At 38.5% G+C, this 26,118-nt stretch overlaps 1 protein-coding gene across 2 annotated transcripts in view; it reads right to left on the bottom strand.

The window, feature by feature from the left end:
* SETX (senataxin) overlaps positions 1-26,118 on the bottom strand; it is a 106,025-nt gene that overhangs the window by 39,340 nt on the left and 40,567 nt on the right. For both annotated transcript variants that reach the window (XM_075560584.1, XM_075560585.1), the window contains 6 exons: positions 21,896-26,056; positions 17,583-17,682; positions 4,698-4,874; positions 3,782-4,014; positions 2,060-2,227; positions 1,355-1,511 (listed from right to left, as the gene is read on the bottom strand). In XM_075560584.1, coding sequence (XP_075416699.1) covers positions 1,355-1,511; positions 2,060-2,227; positions 3,782-4,014; positions 4,698-4,874; positions 17,583-17,682; positions 21,896-26,056 — 4,996 coding nt within the window. The remainder of the gene's footprint in view (positions 1-1,354; positions 1,512-2,059; positions 2,228-3,781; positions 4,015-4,697; positions 4,875-17,582; positions 17,683-21,895; positions 26,057-26,118) is intronic.

The following is a 26,118-nucleotide window of genomic DNA, read 5'->3' as shown; positions in this document are numbered from 1 at the left end:
AAAAATTATGACTCAAAGTAAGAGTGAAATTAAGATCTTCCCAGATAAACAAAAATTAGGGGAATTTGTAACTAGCCCTGCAAGAAATATTAAAGGGAGTTCTCTAGAAAGAAAATATGATCCCAGCCCAATATTCCAAAGCGTTGACACTAAACAACCACATGAATGCTTATAATAAAATAAATTTACAATGAGATGGGGGATCTGGGCTACACAATTATAATTGACAATAACATAATAATAATAATAATAATAATAATAATAAAAATGACTGAAAACTAAACCAGTGAGAAAGGGTCAGGAAAAGTTGCACTGAAGCATTGTTTTCCCATCACAATACCCGCCCATTCATTCATTTTTTTTTTTGGGTGACCCAAATGGGTTTTCATTAAGGAGAGAAGGTGATAGAGAAGAGAAAGAGAAGAGAGGAGAAGAGAAGAGAAAGAGGGGAGAGAGGGGAGAGGGGGAAAGAAAGGATGGAGAGAGAGAGAGAGAGAGAGAGAGAGAGAGAGAGAGAGAGAGAGAGAGAGAGAGAGAGAGAGAGAGACTACAGCAAAAGAGGGCCGCCCATTCATTGATGGCAGCAAGGGCTGTTATTAAGAATTTCATTGGGAAACCTTACTTCATCTACCCTACAGCACAGATCCTATGTTCTCAGATGTCTTTTTGTTCCCCGAAATAAAAAAATGTTGTAAAAGAACTCAAAGAACATTGATTGAGTCCCTCAAGGATGGTGAATATTAAAAAGTGCAGAATTCTTCAGGAAAAGGTCAGAGAGGCATCAGTGTATACACCTAGATGGATGGATCTGAATAATATATTAGCCTTGTGATATTTTAGTTTAATAAACACTTCTATGATTTCACAGGAACACTTTTTGACTTAGTCCTAGAACTTGCTGCTCCATACCATGGGGTCTCAAATTTATTTGGCCAACCATGCTACTACAGGAAAAAAAAACATCAGTAACACCCCTCCCCCCAGCAATAAGAAACTTTTTTATTATAACCCATCATTTAGGATAAATTTTAGGTATCTGCTTTTGCAGTCCCCTCACCATGGAGGTTAGTATTGCCCACTTTGGGAATATTTGTACCCAAATTGCCAACAACCAGCTGCCCACTTCTCATTAGTTGTTTCCTTGTAGTTAAAAACCATGCTTTTGTTTTCTGTTGAAACCTGAATACCTAGGCACAGTATTTGAGAGTAAATGAACTCCTAAGTACACATGGGGTATAGGTAGGTACAACCACAAGTGATTACCAGGATTTGCTTGCACTTTGTCATTCAAAGTTGTCTATACTAAACATTGAAAACAAAACCAAGTGAAAAGTCCATGTAATAAGGATCATACCCAACGGGTTCTTCTTGTCTTTACATCTTTCCTTGAATTCGAGGATAATTTTTTTCATAAGTTCATCAACAGCTGCATTTGATGGTGCACACACAAGAACACGGTTTTGCTTGATTTTGGCATTGGAGTTTTCATCTGAATATCCCCTTTTCTGGTTCTACAATTTGTCACACAATACAAAACCAAAATACTGATGAGCTCTATTATGTAGTTTTAAAGTTACTCACTACTACCTTCCATGTGTACTAAAAAGTTTCCACTATAGCCAAAACAAGTAAAAGCTCATGTCTTTTTGGTTTTTTAAGTCTTTAGATCTTGAAATATTAAAATCACTCTGGCACAAAATTTTATCCTAACTATGCTTAACCTTACCTCACTATACCATTTTAATGAAAACTCAATCCCCCAAATGCAGCCCAAGTATACATACAAGTTGGTTTCTTGTTGCTCAATGGGGCCAATAATGAAGCCAGAATAAGACTGTTCTAGCCCTTAGGATTAGTTTCACTTAAGAGATCCACTTCTGCTTTTTCTTCTTACAGCCTTCCCTCCCTCTCCACCCTCGGATCTGATACAGTTTCAGAGGATGAACAACATCAAACACACAAAACTGAAAGGGGGGAAAAATTCATATTTAAACTTCTAAGTAAGACAAAGCAATGTGCTTGACCAACAGCACCAGTGTCCTCCTCAGTTATACTCTACCTCTGTCAGCAGGCGGAATAGGATGCCCACAATGGTCTTTGACTTCCCTGTTCCCGGTGGTCCATGAATCAGACAAATTTTGGCAACTGATGGGGAGTGTTTCACCATGGCATAGGCAGTTTCTATTGCTTTCTTTTGGTCTTCATTGAAGTCTCTTAAATAGCCAATCTACATAAAAGGTATTTAAATGAAATTGAGTTTTTGTTGTCTCAGCACTGGCACATGAAGATGATAATGAAAAACATTTGAATTTATTTTCATCTACACCAGCCAGCAGCTTTGGTTTTGCTCATGCATGACCCTAAAGCAGCAGTTCTCAACCTGTGGGTTGTGACCCCTTGGGGGGCGGGGGGAAGGGGCTGTCGAACGACGCTTTCACAGTAGCCAAATTACAGTTATGTAGTAGCAATAAAATAATTTTATGGTTGGGGATCAACACAACATGAGGAACTATATTAAGTGTCACAGCACTAGGAAGGTTGAGAACCTCTGCCCTAAAGTGACCTTTAATCTAAGAGCCACTTTCACTAGTGGGAGAAAAGCTAATTATTTATAAGTATTTGTCTACAGACTTCTCAGTCCATCTTATACAAACAAGTATTACAACTGTATTTTTGTGATTCTTACAAAGAAGATCACAATAAATTACATTTACTTCTATAATTTTCTGGTGACTACTTTCTGATTCTTTAGTATTTTAACTAATTAGTATCGAAAACTATATCCTAACACCATCTCATGTACTGGGAAGAACATGGCCTGTGGCATGAGATCTGCGCCTAAACCTCAGTTTTTCTTCTAAGTCAGGCCACGAAATTCCTAACCAATGTGAGCCTCATCCTTTGTCATCCATTAAACCTGGGATTCCTCGGAGGGTGAACGCTGATAAGGTAATGCGTATAAAAGCAGTAAGCACACAGTAAGCCAAAACTTGTTGCCACTGAGTCCATTCGAACTCCATGGTGATCCCAAGCATTACAAAGTTAGGATAAAACCGTTTGATCAATCCTCGACCTATCCAAACTCATTGCCAGCAGTTGATTTTGACTCGGCAATACTGTAAGGCAGTATTGAACTGTCCCACAGAAATGCCAAGGTTTTAATTCTTTTTAGAAGCAGACAGTCACATCTATGGAGCAGCTGAGCTGATGGTTATGACCACTGGCCTTAAGGTTAACTGCCATGCACTTTATACATTGTAATACCAAGGCTTTCTTTCTGTCACCTAGACACCTACCACAAAGAAGTTAAGAATAAAGTTTCCTGTATCTTTCTCTAGGTTAATTTCCTAAAACTTACAGATATACAGCTCTTCCAGTGATAAAGAAATGATGCAAAATAACAACTTCACCTTCACACTTGTTGCATTACCACCTGTCAAGTTGTCTTCTATCATTCAAATGCAAAATAAAGTCATTGTACCTACACCTCCGAATTTTAACAACCTAACAAACCCTTCAGTAGGAGGTTGACCTCACTTTTTAAAATGTTACTCTTATAACTCAACTGTTTCCTGAGGTTCTGATGAGTAACCCAATTATAGATTTCCCCCCAATGTTAAAGGCGTGCACATCTTTTAGGAAACCAACCAAGCACTAAACAAGGTCCCAGTTGGGCTCACACTGACAATTTCTTTGTTGCAGACATACACGAGTATGTAGAAGCTAACATTATGACATGAAGCTTTATGCATTTTCCTGGTATCATATATTTATAACTCACAATTCTCTCAGATGTTGTAGTAAGTAAATCTTTCGTACAGAAGTCCATGGGATTTGGATTCAGAACAGCTCTGGCCAGTTGGTTCCGGCCACTCAATAGAGACATGGCTTTCAACTTCCTTTGTGTAGTTACCAGAGAACTGATCACCACACATTTCACACGTTCATTCAAATTGACAGGCAAATTGTCTTGCGTCTGGATGGAGAGGAAACACTCGGCTTTTCCACTACGCACTATTATCAACAAGAAAAACAATTTCAGTTACCAAGAAATACAACTGTCCAGTGAAAAAGGTTACTTAGAATTAGTTATTTTTTAAAATTTTAATTTTATTTTTTTTAGAATTAGTTATTTTGTAGCTTATGCTTTCCAGCATATTTAAGTAATTCATACAATAAACATTTATTGCACATGCCTCTTAAGAGCCATGTTACTGTCCTCACAAAGCTAATTCTGGGGGGAGGTAGGATAACCAAATAAACCTTTAAGATCGGGTTAAGTACTATGAAGCAGAGTAATTAGTGCCCAAACCATGGCTTAATTATGATTTAAGGTACACAAATTGGTTGTTTTATAAGAAAAATAAAATAGCAAGCTAAAGTACGCACCAAAAACTGAGGAATGTTATAAAATATTTTAATTTTAAAATTTTAAAATAAAATAAAAAGAAAATAATTTTTTTTAAGAAAATAAAATTTATTGCTAATAATAGCAGTAAATCCTGGGCCTTTTCCAGGTGAGCCTGAAAAAAACTAAAAGAATGATTTTAAATTGACTAGTAATCAGCAGAAGAATACATGCCTGGGAAATATATTAACAAATACATGGTTGGTTAAACAATCTGGAAGGAGATTAGGAAAATGGATTCTCTAACATTTGTCTAATAGATTCATTTTCATTACCCCTGTTTACTTACTGACTGAAGTGCGGCGAAATTTATAAACATAACCACAATAATAATATTTAAAGGGATCTAGTAAGACATTTATTTCTGCATCGCTGTTCTCTCCATTTAATCTTTCAGGAACCAAGAACACCAAATCATTTTCCTTTGGATGAAGTTGTTTAGCTAGATCATTTTCCTCAAGATAAACTATAAAATAACAAGAAATCAGTAGTTATGTAACTGTTAACATAATTATACTAAATAAGCTTTCTGTAAAGAAATTATTACATCTCTAAACTTTTTAAAGGAATTTATAGTTAAGACAAACAAATGGCAAAGGCGCTATGACATTAACAGTTTACACAGAAACCTAACACGTCTAAACAACTTCACATTGCAGCTCTACATGCAATTTAGATGATGTCAAAAACGCATGAACCTCATGATGAGACAAAAGCATTTTGATTATCAGTTAATTTTAGGGTGGTTTTTTTTTTTAAAGTGAGCCATGGCCCGGTGTGAAAGTTCACTCCTGAGACCAGGGCTTTTTGAAATCTTTCAACCCTTAAAACTGATTCAGTGAAATTTGTGCTGTTAGTGATTTAACTCTGACACCAAAGTTATAAAACGAAGTGGCTTCAATAGTTTTCATATAAAAGCATTCACAGGCCTTTGATTTTCCTGGTCTCCCACTTCCTCTCCCACCATCTCCTACCCTCCCCTAAAGAGCTCTCAGCCAAAAGTTTAGGTGGACAAGCTGGTATTTCTGACTGACTGGAATAGGAAGGCTCTTCTTGGCAGCTTTAAGAATGAGCACCTCTAAGACATAACAATTTGCTTGTGCAGACTTCCAGTAAAAACATTCTCTCCTCAGTCGGTTTCCATTCCAAAATGGCAGTGTTGGTACTAGTTACGGTAATCATTTCTAGGTCCCAGCACTTTCAAAAGTTTTGGTCCTCACTTATGTTGCCAAAAACTTAAAAAAATCATTTTATCGGGAGCTCATACATATATCCTAACATTCTATAGTTCAATTACATCAAGCAGTACTGTACAACTGCTACCACAATCAGTTTCTAAACATTTTCTTTCCTCTTGAACTCCTTGGTATCAGCTCCTCTGTATCTCCTCTAACTTACCCCCTAAGAATCCTTAATTATTTCTGTATCTTACATCATCTAATACAGCCACTCACATACAATTCTGCTGTTCACTCCCCTCAATTGGGATTATTCACTCATCAATGCTATCAGGTCTGCCTCCCCAACCCACCCCCTCTTCCCCTACCCTCAGGACAGTAATTCTGATGTTTGGGGTTGGAACCGGACATGAGGGCAGGCAGTTTGACCACCTTGCTGTCATTAACTGAGGATGTCCTTGGAAACTGACTTAGCTCGGTATCCACAGCCAAGAGAAGACAAGAGCTCTGCTCTGGATCTCCAGCCTGCTCATGGGTCTCCGGCTGCTCTGGCTCTCCAGCTAACAGCCACATTTTCTTGATTCTCTGATCTAACAATGGAAACGCAGAGCGGGTAATTCTACATGGGCGCCATCTTCCTGGAAGTCTCTGTGTTAGTATCAGGTTTTGTTTTTTTTTACTTTTAAAGGAAATATATTCTGGAGATAGAACCAAATCAATAGTTGTTTATTCTATTGTTTCAGCATTTCCCCAAACAGGCCTCAAATTTTAACAAAAATGATCGTACCCATCTCCCTCTTTCCCACCCACCTTCCCAACTCCAAATAATACACCTGTAATAGCCGAAAATACTTTACATGCTATACTACAAAACAGTAGTTAACATTATGGGAAGTTGTGTAGAGATGCTCTTTGAAGATCTACAGTATCTCTTGGCTTTCCCCCGCCTATTCTCTAAGTTTTGTCCTTCATAGAAAGCCCTTTGCATTTCTCAGCAAAGTACAGAATGGGTTGCCGTGAAACATCTGCTTCCCCTCCACTGGGATGGGTGTGCAATGTCTACTGCTTGAAAGCACTTGGGATGCTTGCTTGCAGAGCACAGAAACTACACTGGCTCCTCAAAGGACATCTTCTCAAGCCCCTTCTATAGTGTTAAGTACAACCTTTTACACCCCCCGCCCCCTTTAAACCCACAGCCGTGTGAATTAGTTCTTGTCATCTTTGTTTTGTCAGCATCATTTGAGGGGCAGGAATGCCATGCCAGTCTTTCCTCATAAAAAGATATGGCATCCATGGGCACTTGCCATTGGCTTCCTTGGTAGGGACTAAAGGTCTTCAGTTTTTCCATTTAATACAGAACACTACTTCTCCACTGGAGTTTGGATCTCCAATAATCTACTGTCTCCAAACCTCATGGCTTTTCTGACGTTTTCCTTCTTTGGTGTACTTCCTTTCCCTTATCTTCTGAATCAGAGTCAGATTTTCACTTGCCTCCCTTTGATTTTCTGTCTCATGAGTGGTTTTGTGTGACTACAGAAACAGCAACGAGGTCGGGACAATTCAGGTTCTCTTCTGGCTCCTGTGTGTTGTCCTCCTCTTAGAAACCCTTCTACTTTAACAAGTATTCCACATTGCCCTTTACCACCCAACAGTGGAGAACCTTTCCACCACACATTCCTCTTCCTCTTCTTCTACCGCCTCCTCCCCTATCATCATTTGTTTTATTCCCATAGTACCACCAGCTTCTTAGTGTAAAGACTGACAGTGCTCAGAGCAGCGCCTAAGAAGCCACTGGGGCATTGCTGGCCAGGTGAGTGGTGACCACAAAAGCAACAAGCAGAGTGGCCTCAATCAAGCCCCTCACTGACGCGGTGTACTGCAGGTTCCGGTCAACCTGTAAGTACACAATACTAATAATAATGGATTTTGTATAAAGTTCACATTGGTAGCCTAATCTACTGCATATACTCGTGTATAAACGGAGTTTTTAATCACATTTTTAATGCAGTCTTTGTGGTAAAATTATATTCGGGTTGACTTATACTCGCGTATATAGGCAATCAGAAATTCCAAGCACTGATTATATACTCTAAAGGCTCTCTTAAAAATGGCTAAAAGCCCAAATTAAAGAAATCATAATATTCAAAGATAGTTAATAATTTTCCCTAAGAGGCTTAGTTTTATTTTTAATACAATTTCCTCCACTTTCAAAATTAAAGAATAACAATAAAGATATTATGGAATTGAAAGAGATACTCTTGAACAAATTTTATTGAAGGACATAGGCCAATTACAGGGGGTTTATTCACTTACTGTCACCAACTCAATTCCAATTCATAAAGACCCTAGAATATAGGGTAGAATTATGCCTGGGGATTTCCAAGACTAACTCTTTATGGATATAGAAAGTCTCGTCTCTCTTCTGTGGAGTGGCTGGTGGGTTTGAACTGCCGACCTTATGGTTAACTACCCAAAACGTAACCAACTACACCACCAGTGTGACTTGGGGGCTTATCAAGAAGATATTTTAATAGAAAACTGCACTGGTGACCAAAAGGTCAGATAAGCTATGATAAGAATTTTTTCCCATCCCAACAATGTACTTTCTCATTCTTAGAGAACAGCAAGTGTTGTTCTATGAGAATTTCATAGAGAAATCGATCTTATCCCATTCACCTTATGGCCCTGATATTGCCCCGAGACTTCTCGTTACCCAATTTTTTTAAAAAAGGACCTTTAGAAGGAACACAATTTGAGTTCCTTCAGGATGACAAAACTGTTATTTTCATGTGGTGTAACTCAGAGACAGCAGACTTCTGCAGAGAAAGAAAATACTATCTTCAGAAGTATATAGACCTAAATAGAGGATATGTCAAGAATTAATAGCCTTTGAGAATGATGAGGGCAATGAATGAACAAATGTGCTTTACACAATTGACGTATGTATGGATTGTGATGAGTTGTATGAGCTACTAATAAAATGATTTAAAAAAATAAAAAGAAATAATAGCTTCACATTTTCATAGTTTTGCTTACTAAGCGTTTCTATGATTTTTGTAGCATAGGAAAAAAAGGGCCAAAAACAAGATTATGGAATTGGTATCAAATAGATAAGAGATATACTAGCTAAAAACATAGTGAAACAATATACCCACAATAAAAGAAAAGTCATTTCCCCCCACAAAAGTGCTAAGGTTAGTCAATGGGAAAATGACCTTTTAAAAAATTATCACTAAAATAATTAAATTATCTAATAAAAAAAATCAAGCCATATCATACATGAAAACTGACTCAAAAACAGATCAACTTAAACATAATAAAATGTAAAACTGTTAGAAAAAATAAAGTTTTGTAAACTTGGACTAAGCAAAGATTTCCTAAAACACAGAAGAAGCAAGAATACAAAAGGGAAAAAAAAACCTTAATAAGCTGATGTCATCAGAAAGAAAATGTATGCTTTTTGAAAGACTTTGTAAGACAAATTACACGGCAACCCACAGTGATCTAAATAAAAGGAGAGAAATTACATGAGCATGGCTTGGCAGTGTGTTCAGATTGGTCTTGAAATACGATTTCTACTAAAAGATACCAAGGCTTCTTTAAAAACTGCAAGGTCAGTTATGGGACAGCAAAGCACATTATCTGAAACTGGAGCATCCTATCAAACCAAATAGCAAGAAAGTGATCAAAGACTGGTATGGCTCTCTCTGGCTATAGGGCCCAGGAGTCAACTCTAATGAACTGAAGCACAAAAATATGTAAATCCATTAGCTTATACAGATGTTTAAATCAAAAACCATTAGTTATTGCTATTATCATTAGTCATTACTTCTGGATTAGTTCATTATTGGGAAAACTAGTCAAATATCAAGCATTTATTCTACCTTCGTTTTATAAACTATACTAGTAACCGGCCAAATGGTAGATACTGTAAGTAGCCCAATTTAGGGTAAATGTAACCATTTTGTATTAGTTGGCCTAAGTGTAACCATTTTGTATTAGCCCAATTCTGTCACTTTGTAACCCTTTTTTAAATTGCTGACCAATTACCATTTATTTTTGTAATTTGCTGATCTTGCTTGTAAACCCTTCCCCCCTATATTTTAAGGAAGCTTTATGAAGTCATGCACCTTGTTGGGACAGAAACTGAAGAGGCAACTAGCATTTGCTGCATAATGATAGGTTTGCCAAGTTCCTGTTTCTCCATATAGGATAATTCCATCTGCCCCTAAATCTTGTTTATTCCACATTATTAAAACTCCCTGTCTTTAATTACTTGGGGCCAGAGTGGCTTGGGTGATAGCTAACACTCTTGACTGCTGATTAAATAGAAACATTGTCCTCTATGACACTTTGCTCTTTTTTTTTTTTAGCTTGCCACACAATATGAAGAAATTTCAAGGAATGAAAAATTAAAATATCCGTAAGAATTAAAATATCGTTTTACTTCCTATATTCATGAAGCTAAGAACATCAACAGCTGTGAATATCACAAAATAAAAGTACTAAGCACCTTCCAAAGAAGGAACACACCAAGATCTTCAAAGTTTTACCAGAAATTAGACAAAAAAGAAAAATATGATCAAGCCTTTAGATAGGAAAAACAGAGAATTAAAAAAAAAAAACCCTTGGAGAAACAATTAGCAATACTCGGACTAACTCTAGAAAACAAAGGACCCAAAATACTCAACACATAAATTACAAGGGGTGGGTGGATGGGGTCTACAAATAAAGAGAATTTATACTTCAAAAAAGCATTTATACATTGTCAATGGGTGAACCTAGCTTGGATCTTGATTCAAGCAAGCAGAAAATCTTTTATGAAAAAATCAGATATTTGACTATTGATTGGCTTCCATAGGAAGCTATAAAATATTACTGAGAAAAGTAAAGAAAATTTAAATAATTAAAGGCATATCCCATTTCATGACACTTCTATCCTTTGAAATGCTCACTTACAAGGCCGGCCAGCTCTTGGCTGGCAACTAAGATTTTGGATTTTAGGAGGGTTCCGACCATTCACTTAAGAAGAATGGCTCACATACCTAAAATGTCTTTGCAAACAGTATGGCTCATGCTCAACACCAGCTTTCCTCTTGGGAGCCTTGAAATTTGATACCTATTAGGCAGAGGATAACTGTGATTTTGATCAACTCTAAATAGAAAGCTTGCATACCAAGTCTCTAACAGTGGTTCTCAACCTGTGGGTCGCAACCCCTTTGGGAGGATCAAACGACCCTTTCACAAGGGTCATCTGATTCCTAACAGTAGCAAATTTACAGTTATAAAGTAGCAACAAAAATAATGTTATGGTTGGGGGTGACCACAACATAAGGAACTATATTAAAAAGTAATGACATTAGGAAGGTTGAGAACCACTGCTCTAATGAGGTTTCCCTGGCCAGCCACTTCATATCTTTGCAACTCTACATGGAGATGATTTGAGAAGCTTGCCACCTAGTTAGTTCCGGGTTTCACTCCTATACCTTTATCCCTTTGCTGAATGTGCTTTACAATTAATGAAATTAAAATTGAAAATCAAACAAGCTACATTGTCTTAATTGGTATGTATTTTGCTTTTTATATTCCCAACACCAAAATAAAATTAAGAAAAAAATGTGTATACTGCTTGACAAAGCAATGAAATTCATCCACTGTTTAAATGAAACGAGCTATAATAAAAATATACATGTCAAACTAAGCTTCATTAAATGAACTATGGCTCATGGAATAGCTACAACTACTTACTATACTACACTACTGTTATTAATAACATTGCAAAGTCATTTACAATGTAGTAAGAAAATGTTCCAAGTTGGATGTAAGCTTCATGAAGGCAGTAATTGGGGTACTCGTCACAGCTAATATTCAGCATCTGGAGTCATCTGCTGTCAGACAGCATAAAGTTACAAAACATTTGCTGATTACAAAACACAACTATAAATGCACAAATAACAGAAATGGGACCCTCATAGATATTAAATCTCCTGGGGGCTGCAATCAGTGACAGGAAACAAAATGTGTGAACTGTTAAAACTGTATACTGATGTGTACTATAAACCTTGACCCAATTCAAATAAAACGTTTAAAAGAAAAAGGCCAAGATTTCTAACTTGGTTAAAGAATTTTTGGTGAAAGTTAAGAATGTTTTGTTTATACAGCTGTCCTCAGGGAAGATATCTTGGTCAGTAAACAAAGGGGGAAAATAGAACTGATGATGTTAAAATTAGAACCTGTAAAATTACTTTGTGACCATGATAGGTATTTAATAATTCTTAAGTCATGGTCCTAACCCCACAAATTTCACTCACTAGAATTCCCCACTAATTACCCTTTGTAATTTGTAATTAAGGTAGCGTTGTTGCCATAAGCAAACAGACTGAAAATTTCACAGAAAATTAGCTCTTGACAAAATGCTTTGTTAAACACTTCTCACACTATAACCTCAGATTGTAACAAATAAACTGATTAAGTTTAAAGTTTTAACCCTTTGTGCCTTTTGCCAAGCTTCCTTTCCTCCAAGTCCATTTAAGTACAAATTCTTCTGGTTCGTCTTTTAAAAACCTGTACTCCCCCAGCTACTCCCCCCCCCCACCCGCCTCTGAAATTGGTACATTGTACATCTGGTATGGATGTCTGTAGTGTCTCCTTGTTTCTAAATGATTCTATTCCATCAATACTATTTTGTGGTAAACTGAAATGTTATTCCCCAGGTTGGCCCCCCCATATTATATGCCAAACCCAAGATGCTGCTTGCTAACATATGGTCAATGACCACGCACTTAGAGGCCAACTGCTTAAAGGTTATCTCCCTGAGGGTAGTCAGCCATCTAGAGCAATCAGACCCTATGGTCTATCCCACCGGAATGTGGGTCCACTCCCTTCTAATAAGGATAGTAGACTGTCCGCTTGAAGGAGAGCCCAAAGACAAGGGCATGCCAACTCAGGGAGGACCAAGGTTAGGCTGCATCTTGAATCTACAGTCTGCCCATTTTGTCCCTAGTGCCTCCCCTTCCTACAGCATGCACACCCCTAGCTCATCCCCCTCCTGTTGCACATACGCCTATTGTACAACCCCCCTTTCCTGTTATGCATGTGGTTACCTGTAATTAGGGGGGGGTTGCATGCCCTGTAAGTGTATATATATAAGCCTTGGATGGAAATATTATTCGTGCTCTCTGCACGGATCTGGTTGCTGAGAGATCATGGCCGTCCCCGGAGGTGAGCATTCGTGTGCTTTATCTTGCCTGATGTCTAATTTTACCCCTCAGTTACACAACCGCCCCTGGGACCTGTTTGTGGAGGCTGGTACCCCACACAATTTTTAATAAATAATAAAATACTTATGCTAATCAAGACTGGGAAAAAATTTACAGGAACAGATTACCCAATAAGAGACTACTCTATGAAATATACAGAAAACATCAACAATCAAACAGAGGCGCAATTCAATTATTAAAATAGATAAAAGACACGAACAGCTACTGTACCAGAGACATTCAAATGGCCAATAAATGTAGGGAGTGATATTCGCAATCATTAGCCATTGGTGGTGGTAGTGTCAGAGGCCATCGGCACAGTTCTGACAATGACAAAATTGCAACAAAACACTGCCCAACCCTGCCCCTTCCTCACGACTGTTCTTATTTCTGAGCCCGCTGTTGCAGCCCCTGTGTCAATCCGTGTCACTGAGGGCCTTCCTCTTTATGCCGCCCTCCACTTTACCAAGCAGGAGGTCCTGCTCCAGGGCCTGGTCTCTCCTGACAACACGTCCAAAATACACGAGATAAAGCCTCAATAGCCTTGCCTTTAGAGACATGCCAATCAAAACTACAAGAGAGTACCATCTCACCCCAACAAACATGGCACTGACTGAAACAAAACAAAATACAGAAAACAAACAGTGATAAGGACATGGGACAACTGGAGCCCTTATTCATTACTGGTGGGACTATAAAGTGGTCTAACTACTATACAATACAGCAAAAAACAACAAAAAGCGAAACCTAGAGATATAACTATCTAATGATCCAGGAATCCCACTCCTAGGTATACATACACCCATGAGACAGACACATACATACCCATGTTCACTCTATCACTATTCATCACAGCAAAGAGATGAAAATGACCTGCATGCTCATCAATAAATGGAGAAACAAAATGAGGTATATACTACATAGCCATAAATAATGATGAGTTCTCAGAACAAACTGGATGAATCTGAAGGTCATTGAAATGAGTGAAATACATCAATCACAAAAGGAAAAACATTGCATGATCTCATTTTTATGACAAAAATGGGCACACATGCAAAAATAAATGTTGCCAAGGACTAGGGGTGAGCTGGGGTGTAGAAAGGGGGATGGAATCACTCTAGATCAGTGGTTTTCAACCTGTGGGTCAAGAGGCCTTTGGGGGGGCCAATGACCCTTTCACAGAGGTCACCTAAGACCATTGGAAAACAAATATTTCATGATATATAATTACATATTGTTTTATAATTAATCACTATGCTTCATTGTAACAATGAAAATCATCCTATATAGCAGCTAGTTACACTGTAATTCTTAACAGTAGAAAATTAGAGTTATGAAGTAGCAACGAAATCAGTTGTATGGTTGGGGCTCACCACAACGTGAGAACCTGTATTAAAGGGTCGCAGTATTAGGAAGGTTGAGAACCACTGCTCTAGAGAGTAAATAGTTGTTATTTTGGGTGACAGGAAAGATAACAACACTGAATGTGGAGTAAGAACACACAGGCCAAGGCACATGATGTCAGTTAACAAGGGAAAAGGATGCACTGGGTAAGAGATATGATATATACAAAGGAACTTCAAAATTTCATGGGGAAAAATGGAACTTGAAGATAACGGAATTTTCTCATGGATTTTTTTAAACCCCCCTTAATATAACATATGGGGACAATATAGACACTTCTTCAACATAACCAAATACTATGCAGGATACGTTTTGAGGGCTTATGTTCTATTATCTAATTCAATGAGTTTGTGTAGTGCCTGGGATCTTAAAAACCTTGCAAGCAACCATCTGAGATATAGCTATTGGCCTCAGGAGCAAAAGAGAAAGAAGAACACGGACTTAAGAGATGAAACCAGTCTAACAGGTCAAATAGTGTACCAGAACAACAGACTCATCTACCCTAAGAACAGAAGAACTAAATGATACCCCTAGCCACCACATCAGGTCTCATCAAGGCCATAGTACACGCATCTTACAGAATAGCAAAAACATGTGCAATGGAAATCAAATTCTTACTCAGTTCAGACTCACTGGTTAAGACTAGAGGAGAACTGAAATTATCTTGAGGTCACCTGTTTAAAAGCTAACGGATTAGCTTACAAAGTAAAGCATATCTCTGTGAGCACCACACTCCTTTTAAAAAACCCTCTCTTTAGGACCACAGGCCCGGCCCCACCTTGAGACAAAAGGTCCCTCAGTGACCCATAGCGCTTCAAGGGACAACACTGGAGGCACAGTATGGGAATTGTGAGAGACCTGACGAGGGGGACAAAGCTCTAAGAGCGTGCAACAGAGCTGCAAGGGGAGCAGAGCAATGAAGTTCCCCAGGGAATACCAAAAAAAAATAAACTTTGGGGTCAGGGGGTGACAAACAGACCTTGAACAATTTATAGGCTTTTCCTTTTTGTCTTCGTTTTTTTTGTTTTGTTTTCTTTTGTTGTTTGGTGTGCTTATTATTGTCTCTGCAAGTCGATCTAGATAAGGTAGTCCGAATAAACAATCCACAGGAGAAAACAATGGGACCAGGGGGAAATGGGAGAGGGAGAGAAAGGGAAGAGGGGGGGGGGGGAATAGGAAGTGGTTTTAAACAAACCCAGGGAAGAGGGAACAACAAGTGATCCGAAACCGGTGGTGAGAAGTGCATAGGAGAGGCCTGGGAGGGCTTGATCAAGGGCAATGTAGCCGAGAGAAATTACTGAAACCAGAATGAAGGCCAAACATGATAGTGGGACAAGAGGAAAGTAAAAGGAAATAGAGGAAAGAACTAGTAAGTAAAGGCCATTTAAAGTGGTCTAAATACAGGCATATACATATGTAAATATATTTATATATAACAATAGGGAAATAGATGTAACATATATTTATAGGTTTAGTATTAAGGTAGCAGATGGACATTGGGCCTCAAGTACTCCCTCAACACAAGAACACTTTGTTCAAATAACATGGCATTCTGTGATGCTCACCATCCCAATACAATAACTGAAGACAAAATGGGTACATAAGCAAATGTGGTGAAGAAAGCTGATGGTACCTGGATATCAAAAGATACAGCATCTGGGGTCTTAAAGGCTTCAAGATAAACAAGTGGCTATCTAGCTGAGAAGCAACAAAGTCCACGTGGAAGAAACACACCAGCCTGTATGATCATGAGGTGTTAGTGGGATCAGGTATCGGGCATCAAAGACCCAGAACAAAAAAGTCACATCATTGTGAATTAGGGGTAGGGCGGAGTGGAGACCCAAAGCCCATCTATAGGCAATTGGGCATCCCCTTACAGAAGAGTCGTGGGGAGGAGACGAGACAGTCAGGGTGCAGTACAGCACCAATGAAACATACAACTTTCCTCAAGTTCTTTAATGCTCTCTCCCACTACCACTATCAGGATCCAAATTCTACCTTGCAAATCTGGCTAGACCAGAGCATATACACTGGTACAGATAAGAGCTGGAAAAACAGGGAATCCAGGACAGATAAAGCTCTCAGGACCAATATCAAGAATAGTGATACTAGGAGGGGAAGGGGACGGCATTGGGACAAAGGGGGAACCTATCAGAATTATGACATATAACCCCCTCCCAGGGAGACAGACAACAGAAAAGTGGGTGAAAGGAGATATCGGAAAGTATAAGACATGAAAAAATACTAAGTTACAAATTATCAAGGACCCATGATGGAGGGAGGGGAAAAAATTAGACGCTGATACCAAGGGCTCAAGTAGAAAGAAAATGCTTTGAAAATGATGATGGCAACAAATGTACAAGTGTGCTTGACACAATGGATGGTTGTATGGATTGTGGTAAGAGTTGTATGAGCCCCCAATAAAGTGATTTTAAAAAATCCTCTCTTTGAGACAAAATGATCAACTACTACTAGATTACTGGAAATAGAACGAGAATGGAAATAACAAAAATGTGACCAATTATGGAAAATGTAACCAAGTCACTGAACAATCTACCGCATATACTTATGTATAAGCCGAGTTTTCCAGGACATTGTTTATGCCTTTTTGTGGTAAAATTAGGTGCCTCGGCTGATATTCAGCTTGACTTATACTTGAGTATATACGGTAATATAGAAACTGTTTAAACAGAACTGATCTTGTTATGTAAACTTCCACCACCAAAAGAACAATAAAATATTTGGGGGGGGGGGAGCATAAGCAACTTGCTGAATGAATGAAAAAGTCACAGTATAGGTAAAATGATCCCATCTCTAAGACACGTATAATTCTTAAAGCTAAGCAGAAAGTCTGGCAGTAGGACCTTGCCAAGTATGGAACCAAACCCAATGTTCCTGAGTCAATTCCAACTCATAGCAGCCCTATACAGGGTTTCCACGGCTGGAAATCTTTGTAAGAACATACAATTTCATCTTTCTCTCAAGTAGTAGCTGGTGGGTTTGCTCTACTAGCCTTCAAGTTAGCAGTCCACCAGTGTACCAGCAGTCCACCAGTGTATCCAACAGTGCCACTAGGGCTCCGATTGTAATTAGAATGGTGGAGGTGGGTGGGGGGTGCGATATGAATTTTATATTCATAACTCTCCCAGTAACTATCACCAGGAATTAAGAATCTAAACATATTCTATAAATGATTACAAAGTCACCTTAGGTTACTTATCCAAGGTTCAAATAATGGTAATGTCTCCTCTTAAGTAGAACTTACCAATGATCACATCATGTATTTTAAGTTACATTAAGAAAGAACTTAAAAAAAAGAGAGAAAGAACTTACCTACAAATTCCCAGTATTTTTTATAGTCTGCAGGAAATTTCCGTAAATGCAACTGATGGAAAACATCTTTAACTGGAGAAATGATCCACTCCTGTGCCACCTAAACAATGTGAAAGGTAAGATAGCAAAAACATACTAGCAAGTCATACAAAACAGCAAAGTACTCCAAAGCAAAGAATTAGCACCTAGAAGCTTAGGTGATTTAATTTGTGGCCTTGAATTTTCTAGACCTGTCCTTTGAATCAGTAGTCATTAGCCACCATTGTAGTTACTTAAATTAAAATCCAATTTAAAATTCTGTTTCTTGGTCACATAAACCACATGTGAAATTCTCAATAATCATCTGTGGCTACTTTATTATGTACTATAACTAGAAAACATTTCCATCATTGCATAAAGTGCTGTTGGAACATCCTGTTAGCACTATATTTTCCAACCAGAGTATTCCACAAGTCCAACACTACCAAAATTGTTGCAAATCCTTGGGTTACCTCACTAATCTATCACCTCACAGCTTTTAAAACTCTTGGTACCTACATCCCAATTCTTTGTGAAAGCCAAAACTCAGAAACGTATGCTGGAAACCCCTTAAAGAAAGAAAGACTACCTTTCTCCAAAAGGATCCTACTATGAATAGTCATGTTAGGGTTCACAGCAAGGGGGGGAGGGGGGGAACAGCTTCTCTTGCTCTATTTTCTCTGCTCCTTTTTCATCTCAGGTAAAAGTGCACTATCACCTTACGTCTATGCAAGGCCACTCTCATTTGAAATCCTTTCTCTTTGCTCCCAGATTCCTAATCCCGTTAACTTCTACCCTAGGCACTCATGTTACTATGCCTAGTTAGTACCATTACAAGGGTCAGTGCTATTTGGATGTACATGTGCCACTTACAGAAATGGTACTGGGCTGTAAATGTACTTTCTTTTTTTGTTTAACATCCTGTAAGTCTTTTGCTACTTGTTGCTACATGCTGCTGCTGTTGCTAGGCACCATCAGTTCAGTTCCAACACATTGCGACCCTATGTGCAACAGAACGAAACACTCCCTGGTCCTGTGCCAGCCTCACAATTGTTCGTGTCTGAACCCATTGCTGCAGCCACTGCGTTAATCCATCTTGTGGCGAGCCTTCCTCTTTTTGTTACCCTTCTACTTTACCCACGCATGATATCATTCTCGAGGGACTGGTCTCTCCTAACGTGTCCAAAGTACATGAGAGGAAGTCTCGCCATCCTCTCCTCTAAGGAGCACTCTGGCTGTACTTTTACCAAGACATGACTATTCTCTTTTGGCAACCCACGGTACTTTCAATACTCTCTGTCAGCACCGTAATTCAAAAGCATCTATTCTTCTTTGGTCTTCCTTACTCAATGTCAAACTTCCACAACATGTGCACAAAAGGACTGAAAATACCATGGCTTGGATGAGGTGCACTTTAGCTTCAAAGTAAAATCCCTGCTTTTCAATACTTTAAAGAGGTCTTGTGCAAATTTACCCAAACACAAGAAGGATCCATCATTTCATCTCTTGACGGTGACTTCTATGAGCATTGACTGGGGACCCAAGCAAGATGAGATCCTGGACAACTTCAATCTCACAGTTCTTCATGATGATGCCGCCTGAGACCAGCCGGGAGCTGCAATCCAAACTGAAGGCTTCCCCTTCCTCAGCAAGTGGGCTTCAAGTCCCCCTCATTTTCAGCAAGTTGTGCCATCTCCATATTGCAGGCTGTTAAATAAGCCTTCTTCTAGTCCTGATGCCAAATTCTTCTCACATAACCCACTTTCTTCTACTTGCCCGACATACCGATTGAAGTTGTTGAGGATTTTTGTCTTGCTTAGATCCACAATCAATGCTCACGGAAGCAGCAGTCAAGAGATCGAAAGATGAGTTACATTAGCTAAATCTGCTGCACAAAACCTCTTTATAGAGTATACTTTATGCCAACCCAATTTTTCTTAAAAGATCTCTTCCTACTATTTTAAAAAGCAAAAATCCTGTTGCTGTTGAGTTGATGCTGACTCGTGGCAATCATCTAGGCCAATTTCTCATGTAATTCAAAACACCAAAGGAGTTTTTGAACAGGAGAGCATATGAGACAAGAGGAGCAAAAAGCCGGAAGCAAGAAAGCAGGTAAGATAAATTGTAACCAACTTATTAGCAAGTCCAAGAGGTTGGACTCAAACCAGGGAACAAGCTGACATACAACCCCTGCAATGACTAGTGAAGGAAGAGTGCCCCTCACTTTTACTGGCACAAAGAAAGAGATTTATTCTTTAAAGAGGAGACTATAGGTTCTGGCTTTGGACAAGGGTATGATACTGAAAATAAGGGATTTAAGTTAATGTTTATGTACCAAATGCTGGGACTCCTGTCTCCACCTCAACCTTCTCCCCAAACTCAGTTCCTGGCAAGATCTATACATTCCAGGGAAAGTATCTGAAGACTGTTCGTTGGGGACTATTACCTCTCTAGGAGACATTAAAAAGTAACAAGATATTGACATCATGGTGGGGACTGGGCTTCTCAATGAACAATGTTGAAAACACCATATGTAGGATCAAGTGCAACTTTGTCATATGGATTATACTTCAAATAAAACACTGGATACTGAAGTTGTCAGGGATCTCATTTTTCTTAGATCCATAATCAGTAAATATAAAAGTGTCATTTCAGAAATCAAACAATATACTGCACTAGGGAAATCTGCAGCAAAAAACACCTCAAAAGCAAAGATGTTGCTTTGATGACTAAGATGCAGTAACCTTACTCAAACATGGCATTTTCAGTCACATCATAGTCATGGAAAAGCTGAATGAATAATGAGTAAATAAAACCAAAGACTATGTATTTGAACTGTGGTGTTGGCTAAAAATATTAAATATCCCATGAATGGCCAGAAAATTAAGCACATTTGTCTAGGAAGTAGTAAAATCTAAATGCTCCTTAGAAACAAGGGTGGTAAAACTTATCTTGCTTACTTTGGATAGGTTATCAAAAGGACCCAATCCCTAGAGATTATGATGCTTGGTATAGCGGTGGGTCAGCAAAGAGAGGAAGACCCTCAATAAGATGGACTGGCTACAACAATGGGCTCGACTTATCTACAAGGACAGCACAGAGACAATGCAACATCTCATTATTCTTTTATCCACTGTCACTGACAGTTGCAACTAACTCAACAGCACCTAACAATTACTACAAACTGACCTTTTAGGCAATTTCAACTCATCAGCTGTTCCGTGAAAGTCTGTTTATGTAACAATTAGAACTCTGAAAGTCCTATGAGGCATTTCTATTGTGTTCTACAGGGTCAGTATGAGTTGGAATCAACCTTCTAATTCTTATAATGATATTTTTTTATTCTGTTGCACGAATAAATATTGATGACCATTTTTCACTTAATTATTTCTAACACTATTGAAATATTATTCAAATCAAGCCTGAACACAATGGCTGAAGATAAAAATGGGATCAAAAATTGACATAAAGATTTAACATGAAGGGTACTTTAAAGATGAAGACTGGATTCTAGTCTTACAAAAATCCAGTTACCTTGGTAAGTATTAACAAGTATCCACATTTAATTTATCTTATTAAATACCCGTTTTGCCTCCGTTGTGCATAACTTCCTTTTCCCTTCATACACTACACTTGTTTCCACAACAGTGTCTTCACACTTAGTTGAAACATACTTCTCAAGGCTGGGTCTGTTCATTCTGGTCTCGGTGGAAATACTATCAATTCAAAAAGGCTGCCACTGACCTTTCCCACCACAGTGACCCATTCTCCTTTATTCTAGCTCATATTAGCATCCTTAGCACTAACTGAAAAAATCATGGACTGAGGGCAGACTTAGTTCGGCACTTTACCCTGCCAGGCTTGTATCAGGCCCTGGCACATACTGGAAACCTAAATACCAGTTCGCTGAATAATTATTTCCCTCAATGTTCTTTCTTCCCTAGAAGATCTTTCATACTCAGGTTCCCCCCCAAATCTGAAAAAAGTAAAAATTAACCTGCCTTGAAATGTCTGAAAGCATCTTTCAAACAGAATACCTAAGATACTCTCTCCTCTGGACTTGACAGAAATATCATCCTGAAATATGTCTGTGTCCTCCATTCGCCTATAAGCTCCATTGAGGACAGAGGTTTAAGGAAGAATGCCTGGCACACAGGGCTGTCCAGCATGAAAGCTATAAACTAGTTCTAAATCAAAAGGAGGCCAGTTACTGTAACTATATTCTAATTATGACTCAGCATCGTAAAGAAACATCTTTAAAAACCTAGAAGCATGCAATTGGAATACATACTTACTGTTTCAAAAGTGTTCAATATAATCAACGGAAGAAAAACACTAAAGTAGTCTCCGTAATCTTGAAATCTGACAGGCACAGATCTTGAGATGGACTGAGAAAGGCTTGCTGGGGCCCCGCATTGATCAAAATTCAGGAACATCTCATACTTCCACTTTAAGATCTCTCTAACAAAGGTATCAGAGATCGACTGTGAAGGGGAGAGAATGTTTACTGGAGAGGATGTTAAAAACGAATTGCTTTCACCAAACGGAAGTTTGTAACCTTGCCTGCTGAAATTATTTGGAGTGTGAGAAAGAACATTGCACAAAGTCTTTCCTTCATTCATTGGCTTCGGAGACATCAGTGAGGCTGGCTGTGATACTTTCCCAGCAGATTGCACCCCATTTGATTTATTTTTTACTGTTGGTGAAAGTGCTGATGCATTTTCCAAGGACTTGGAAAAATTTGCATTTCGTGAAGTACTACTTGAGCAAAAAATCTTAGTAGTGGAAGGTCTTAAAGGTTTAGGTGCAGAAAGAGGTAAGGCAGGCTTCAGAAATACACCTTCATCCATTGCTCTAGCTTCAGAATGTCTTGAGCAATAATCACCTTGTTTTTTTGTGACTTCAGAGCAGTCTTTGTGCTTACACTTTTTGTTGCTCGATTCCAACTGAAGCAGATTTACAGTGTCTTTTCCCTCAATGGTGTCCTTTCCATAAGTGACTTCAATAACTGTCACAGGTTCCATTTGTGAACACATATCCATATCTTCAGGATCATTTTGAGTTAAAAATAAGTTATCTTCCTCTATATCACTGCTAAATTCAGACACTCCCTCTTTGAAAGCTGCCACTTCTGACTGATGTCCTATAAGATCATTTCCACCTGAAGAAGAGCCCTCTGAAGCAGTGCCCTTTATTCCACTTGTTGGTATTCTTCCATTTAACACTATAGAATCACACACGTTCAAAAGGCTAGTATCAGTCACCTGAGAAATATATTCTGCTGTGCTGGTTTCTGGTTCAGATGAATTGCATTTTATTAATTGTTTTCTGTTGTTGTTCGCAATTACTCCTTTATGACTATGATCTAATCGGCCAGATTCTGGTGCAGTTGTGTCAGAAGTTAATGCCACACGTGAGCCTGCCTTTGTAGTCTTAGTCTCTCTACCACGAAGTCCTTGTTTGCTTTGTTGCAATTCAGGTCTCACCTGCCTTCGCAAGTGAAGATCCTGACTTGTCAGTAATTTCTTATTATTTTTAACAGAGAGAGTCTGAGGAGAAATTAATTTAGTCCTTTTTCGGGTATCAACTTCTCCAACACTTTTGCCATGATCACGTAACTGATTCAAACGATCTAAAGATCGCTGAGAAAATTCAAATGCCTTTCGCGGTGCCTTTTTCAGACCAAGTTTTTCTACTGTTGAAGTGGGTTCTGGACACTGGCGAAATTTCTTTGGTGGTACTATAGCAGGAGTTGTCCTACAACTTATGTAATTTGCACTTTTACTTTGCCCCTTTTTAGCATCTGAGAGGGTCTTCTTAGTTTTAGAAACAGGGACTTTCCTGATGGGTTTTGAGCAAGCACGCTGCTTTGGAGAGGGCTTCTTTTGTGGAACCGGGACATCTTTCTGAATACTTGAATGGGGAATTGTAGTCCTTTTACTTGTACTCTTAAAACTAGTCTCTTTAAGCTCTTTCTCATTATCAGACTGCTCATTTTTGAAGGAAGATGAAGGTTTTACAGCATCTTCAACCATACGCTTATCTACCCGTTTTCTCTTAGATTTTACTTCAATTTCACAAAATTCCTCAACAGAAATACTACTTCTCTGTGGTTCTACGTGTCCTTCCACGCCCTCTGAAATTTCTTTAGTAACCTCTTCTGATATATAATCTGGATCATAACCCCAATCATTTGTGTTATCAGCTATATGAGTCAAATCGGATTTTTTCCCATCTTCTTGAAACGAATGCTTGTCATTTGATTTATGATCTTGCCAAACTGAAAATACCTCATGTTGACTTTCAAACTCAAAAATTTGAGACTCAGATTCCTCAAATAGTGCTCCTTCTTCCTTAATTAGTTTCGTTTCCACATTAGTATCAGCACTTGAAGCATGCTGCTCTGGACTTTGTTTCTCAATGCATAACTTGTCTTTTTTTATGTATTTCTCAACACCCAGAACTCTCTCACTGCCATCATCATCATCGTCGTCGGAATCTGAAATGACGATAATCTGCCCATGACAAGATTCCTTGACAAAAGATTCCTGATTTTGGTTACATCTATCATCTTCTATTCTTTGTAGCTGGGATGAGCCTTCTTTTGAAGTTGAATCAGATGGAAACTTAGTAACAGTGGCTTGAGCTAGTAAAGACAACTTAAGGAGGTCTCTGTCTACCTGAGACTCTGTTACGGTTTCGGGCTTAGGACGGATGCCACGGGTGCCTTCCCTAATCAAGTAAGAAGAAACTTGACCGGTACGCTTACTCATTTCCTTATCCTTTGTTTCAAGTATAGTCACAGTATCTTTAAAGGATGATGTTGTCTTCACTACAGTATTGGTTACTTCTGTAAATGAGATCAAATCTTTACGACTTTCCTGTATCTTACAGTTGTTTTCATGGGAAGAGAAAATATCTAATTTTTCATTCTTTAGCTGTTTCTTTCTCAACAATACACTATTTTGAGATTTTTGGTCTCTACTTTTATCATCATCCAGGATATCATCAGAGTCTAATGATACATTGTGTATGAAGCCATCCTCGTCCTGTCCTCTTGCATCTTTCCTAGAATAAGATCGTTCAATGTTAGATACAATCAGGTTTTCTTCTAACTTGATCACATTATTGACAACAGTACTTTTCCGGCATTGCTTCTTTATTACATGAGATAACTTAGCACAGATTTCATCTTTTTGGGCTCTGGTTTTGAGTTTTGAAGTTTTACCGGAAGTATTATCCTTTAAAGAGAAATCTTCACTTGATGTGGACAGTTTTTCCAGGGAATCAATGCTAGGATCAGTCAACTTACATGTCGATTGTATTACTCCTCTGTCACATTGCCTTTCTGAACCATTTCTTGAAGTACAACTCTGTGGCGTATGTGAAGCGTTCTCTTTTACAGACTTCTGCTTTTTTGTATTTATTTTAACCTGATCATGAGCTCTTTCAGTACAAAAGCTTTTACTGTACTTTAAACAAGATTCAGCTGAGAGATGATCTTTTATTATTGATTTCTTTAGGTAATTTTGTTCATTGTCCTCTGCTACAGTGTTACTTGCTTTGATCAATATACTTTCTTGCACTTGGTAAGTGTCAACTTTCATTGATTCTTTAGGAAAAGTTGGGCTAGTATTTTCCAGATAGTGCATATCCTTTTTTCCATTCTTGTTTATGTGTTCAAATTCCTCTTTGTTACAAGATGTGGGAGGAGTTTTACATCCAAGATTCATATCCATAAGAGGGCTGCATGGAGGTACTTTGACTTTTATATTTCTAATAATTTGCTTTAGACAAGTTTGTAACTCATGGGTTTCCTGAGTAGTCAATTGCCAACCTAGTGATAAATTTCCTCGCAAGAATAAATTGAGCTTATCCCAGAATCGTTTACAAAGAGTTTGTTGCCCAAGTTGGTAACCTTCTTTAAGGAGACTTCTAATCAGTTGTACACAAGCAAGCTGTACAGAGTTAGATGGCATTGAATGCAGCGACAAAGATGATACTATGGCTATTCCTTTGGTACAATTTCCAGATGACTTCTCAGAACTCCGTGCAAATGCAGTGGTAGGCAGCTTGGCACATTTTACGACAGCTTCAACCCATTGCTGGGAACTGACCCACAGCAAATGCAAACATTTTCTATTTCTATGCAGTTCAATCACTGACACCAAAATCAGAAGAAAAAATTCGGTGACTTTGTCACATATAGTATCTCTTTGGTTGAGAACATCTTTAACTTCAGAGTACAGGTGATGAATAACCTCTACTATATATGCCACCCCCAAATCCTTAAGATCCATGAGGGACTGAACAAAAGGAATGAACCACAAAAATGTGCTGTTGTGAACACGCATGTCTTGACCAATATCCGACTGGAGCACACTGGCTAACGTTTCCATTTCTTCATACATGTTAGGACAATAATCTGGGCAAATGGCCGATCGCCAACCTGAATCCTAAAATGAATGAAATACTGACATTCAGATTTTTGAAAGCACCATACAATAAATTTACCTTA

This window comes from Tenrec ecaudatus, chromosome 10 (genome assembly GCF_050624435.1).
Source record: "Tenrec ecaudatus isolate mTenEca1 chromosome 10, mTenEca1.hap1, whole genome shotgun sequence".
NCBI classification, from domain to species: Eukaryota; Metazoa; Chordata; class Mammalia; order Afrosoricida; family Tenrecidae; genus Tenrec; species Tenrec ecaudatus.
The sequence above is the reverse complement of the archived record's forward strand: the minus strand, read 5'-3'. Positions and strand labels throughout refer to the sequence as shown.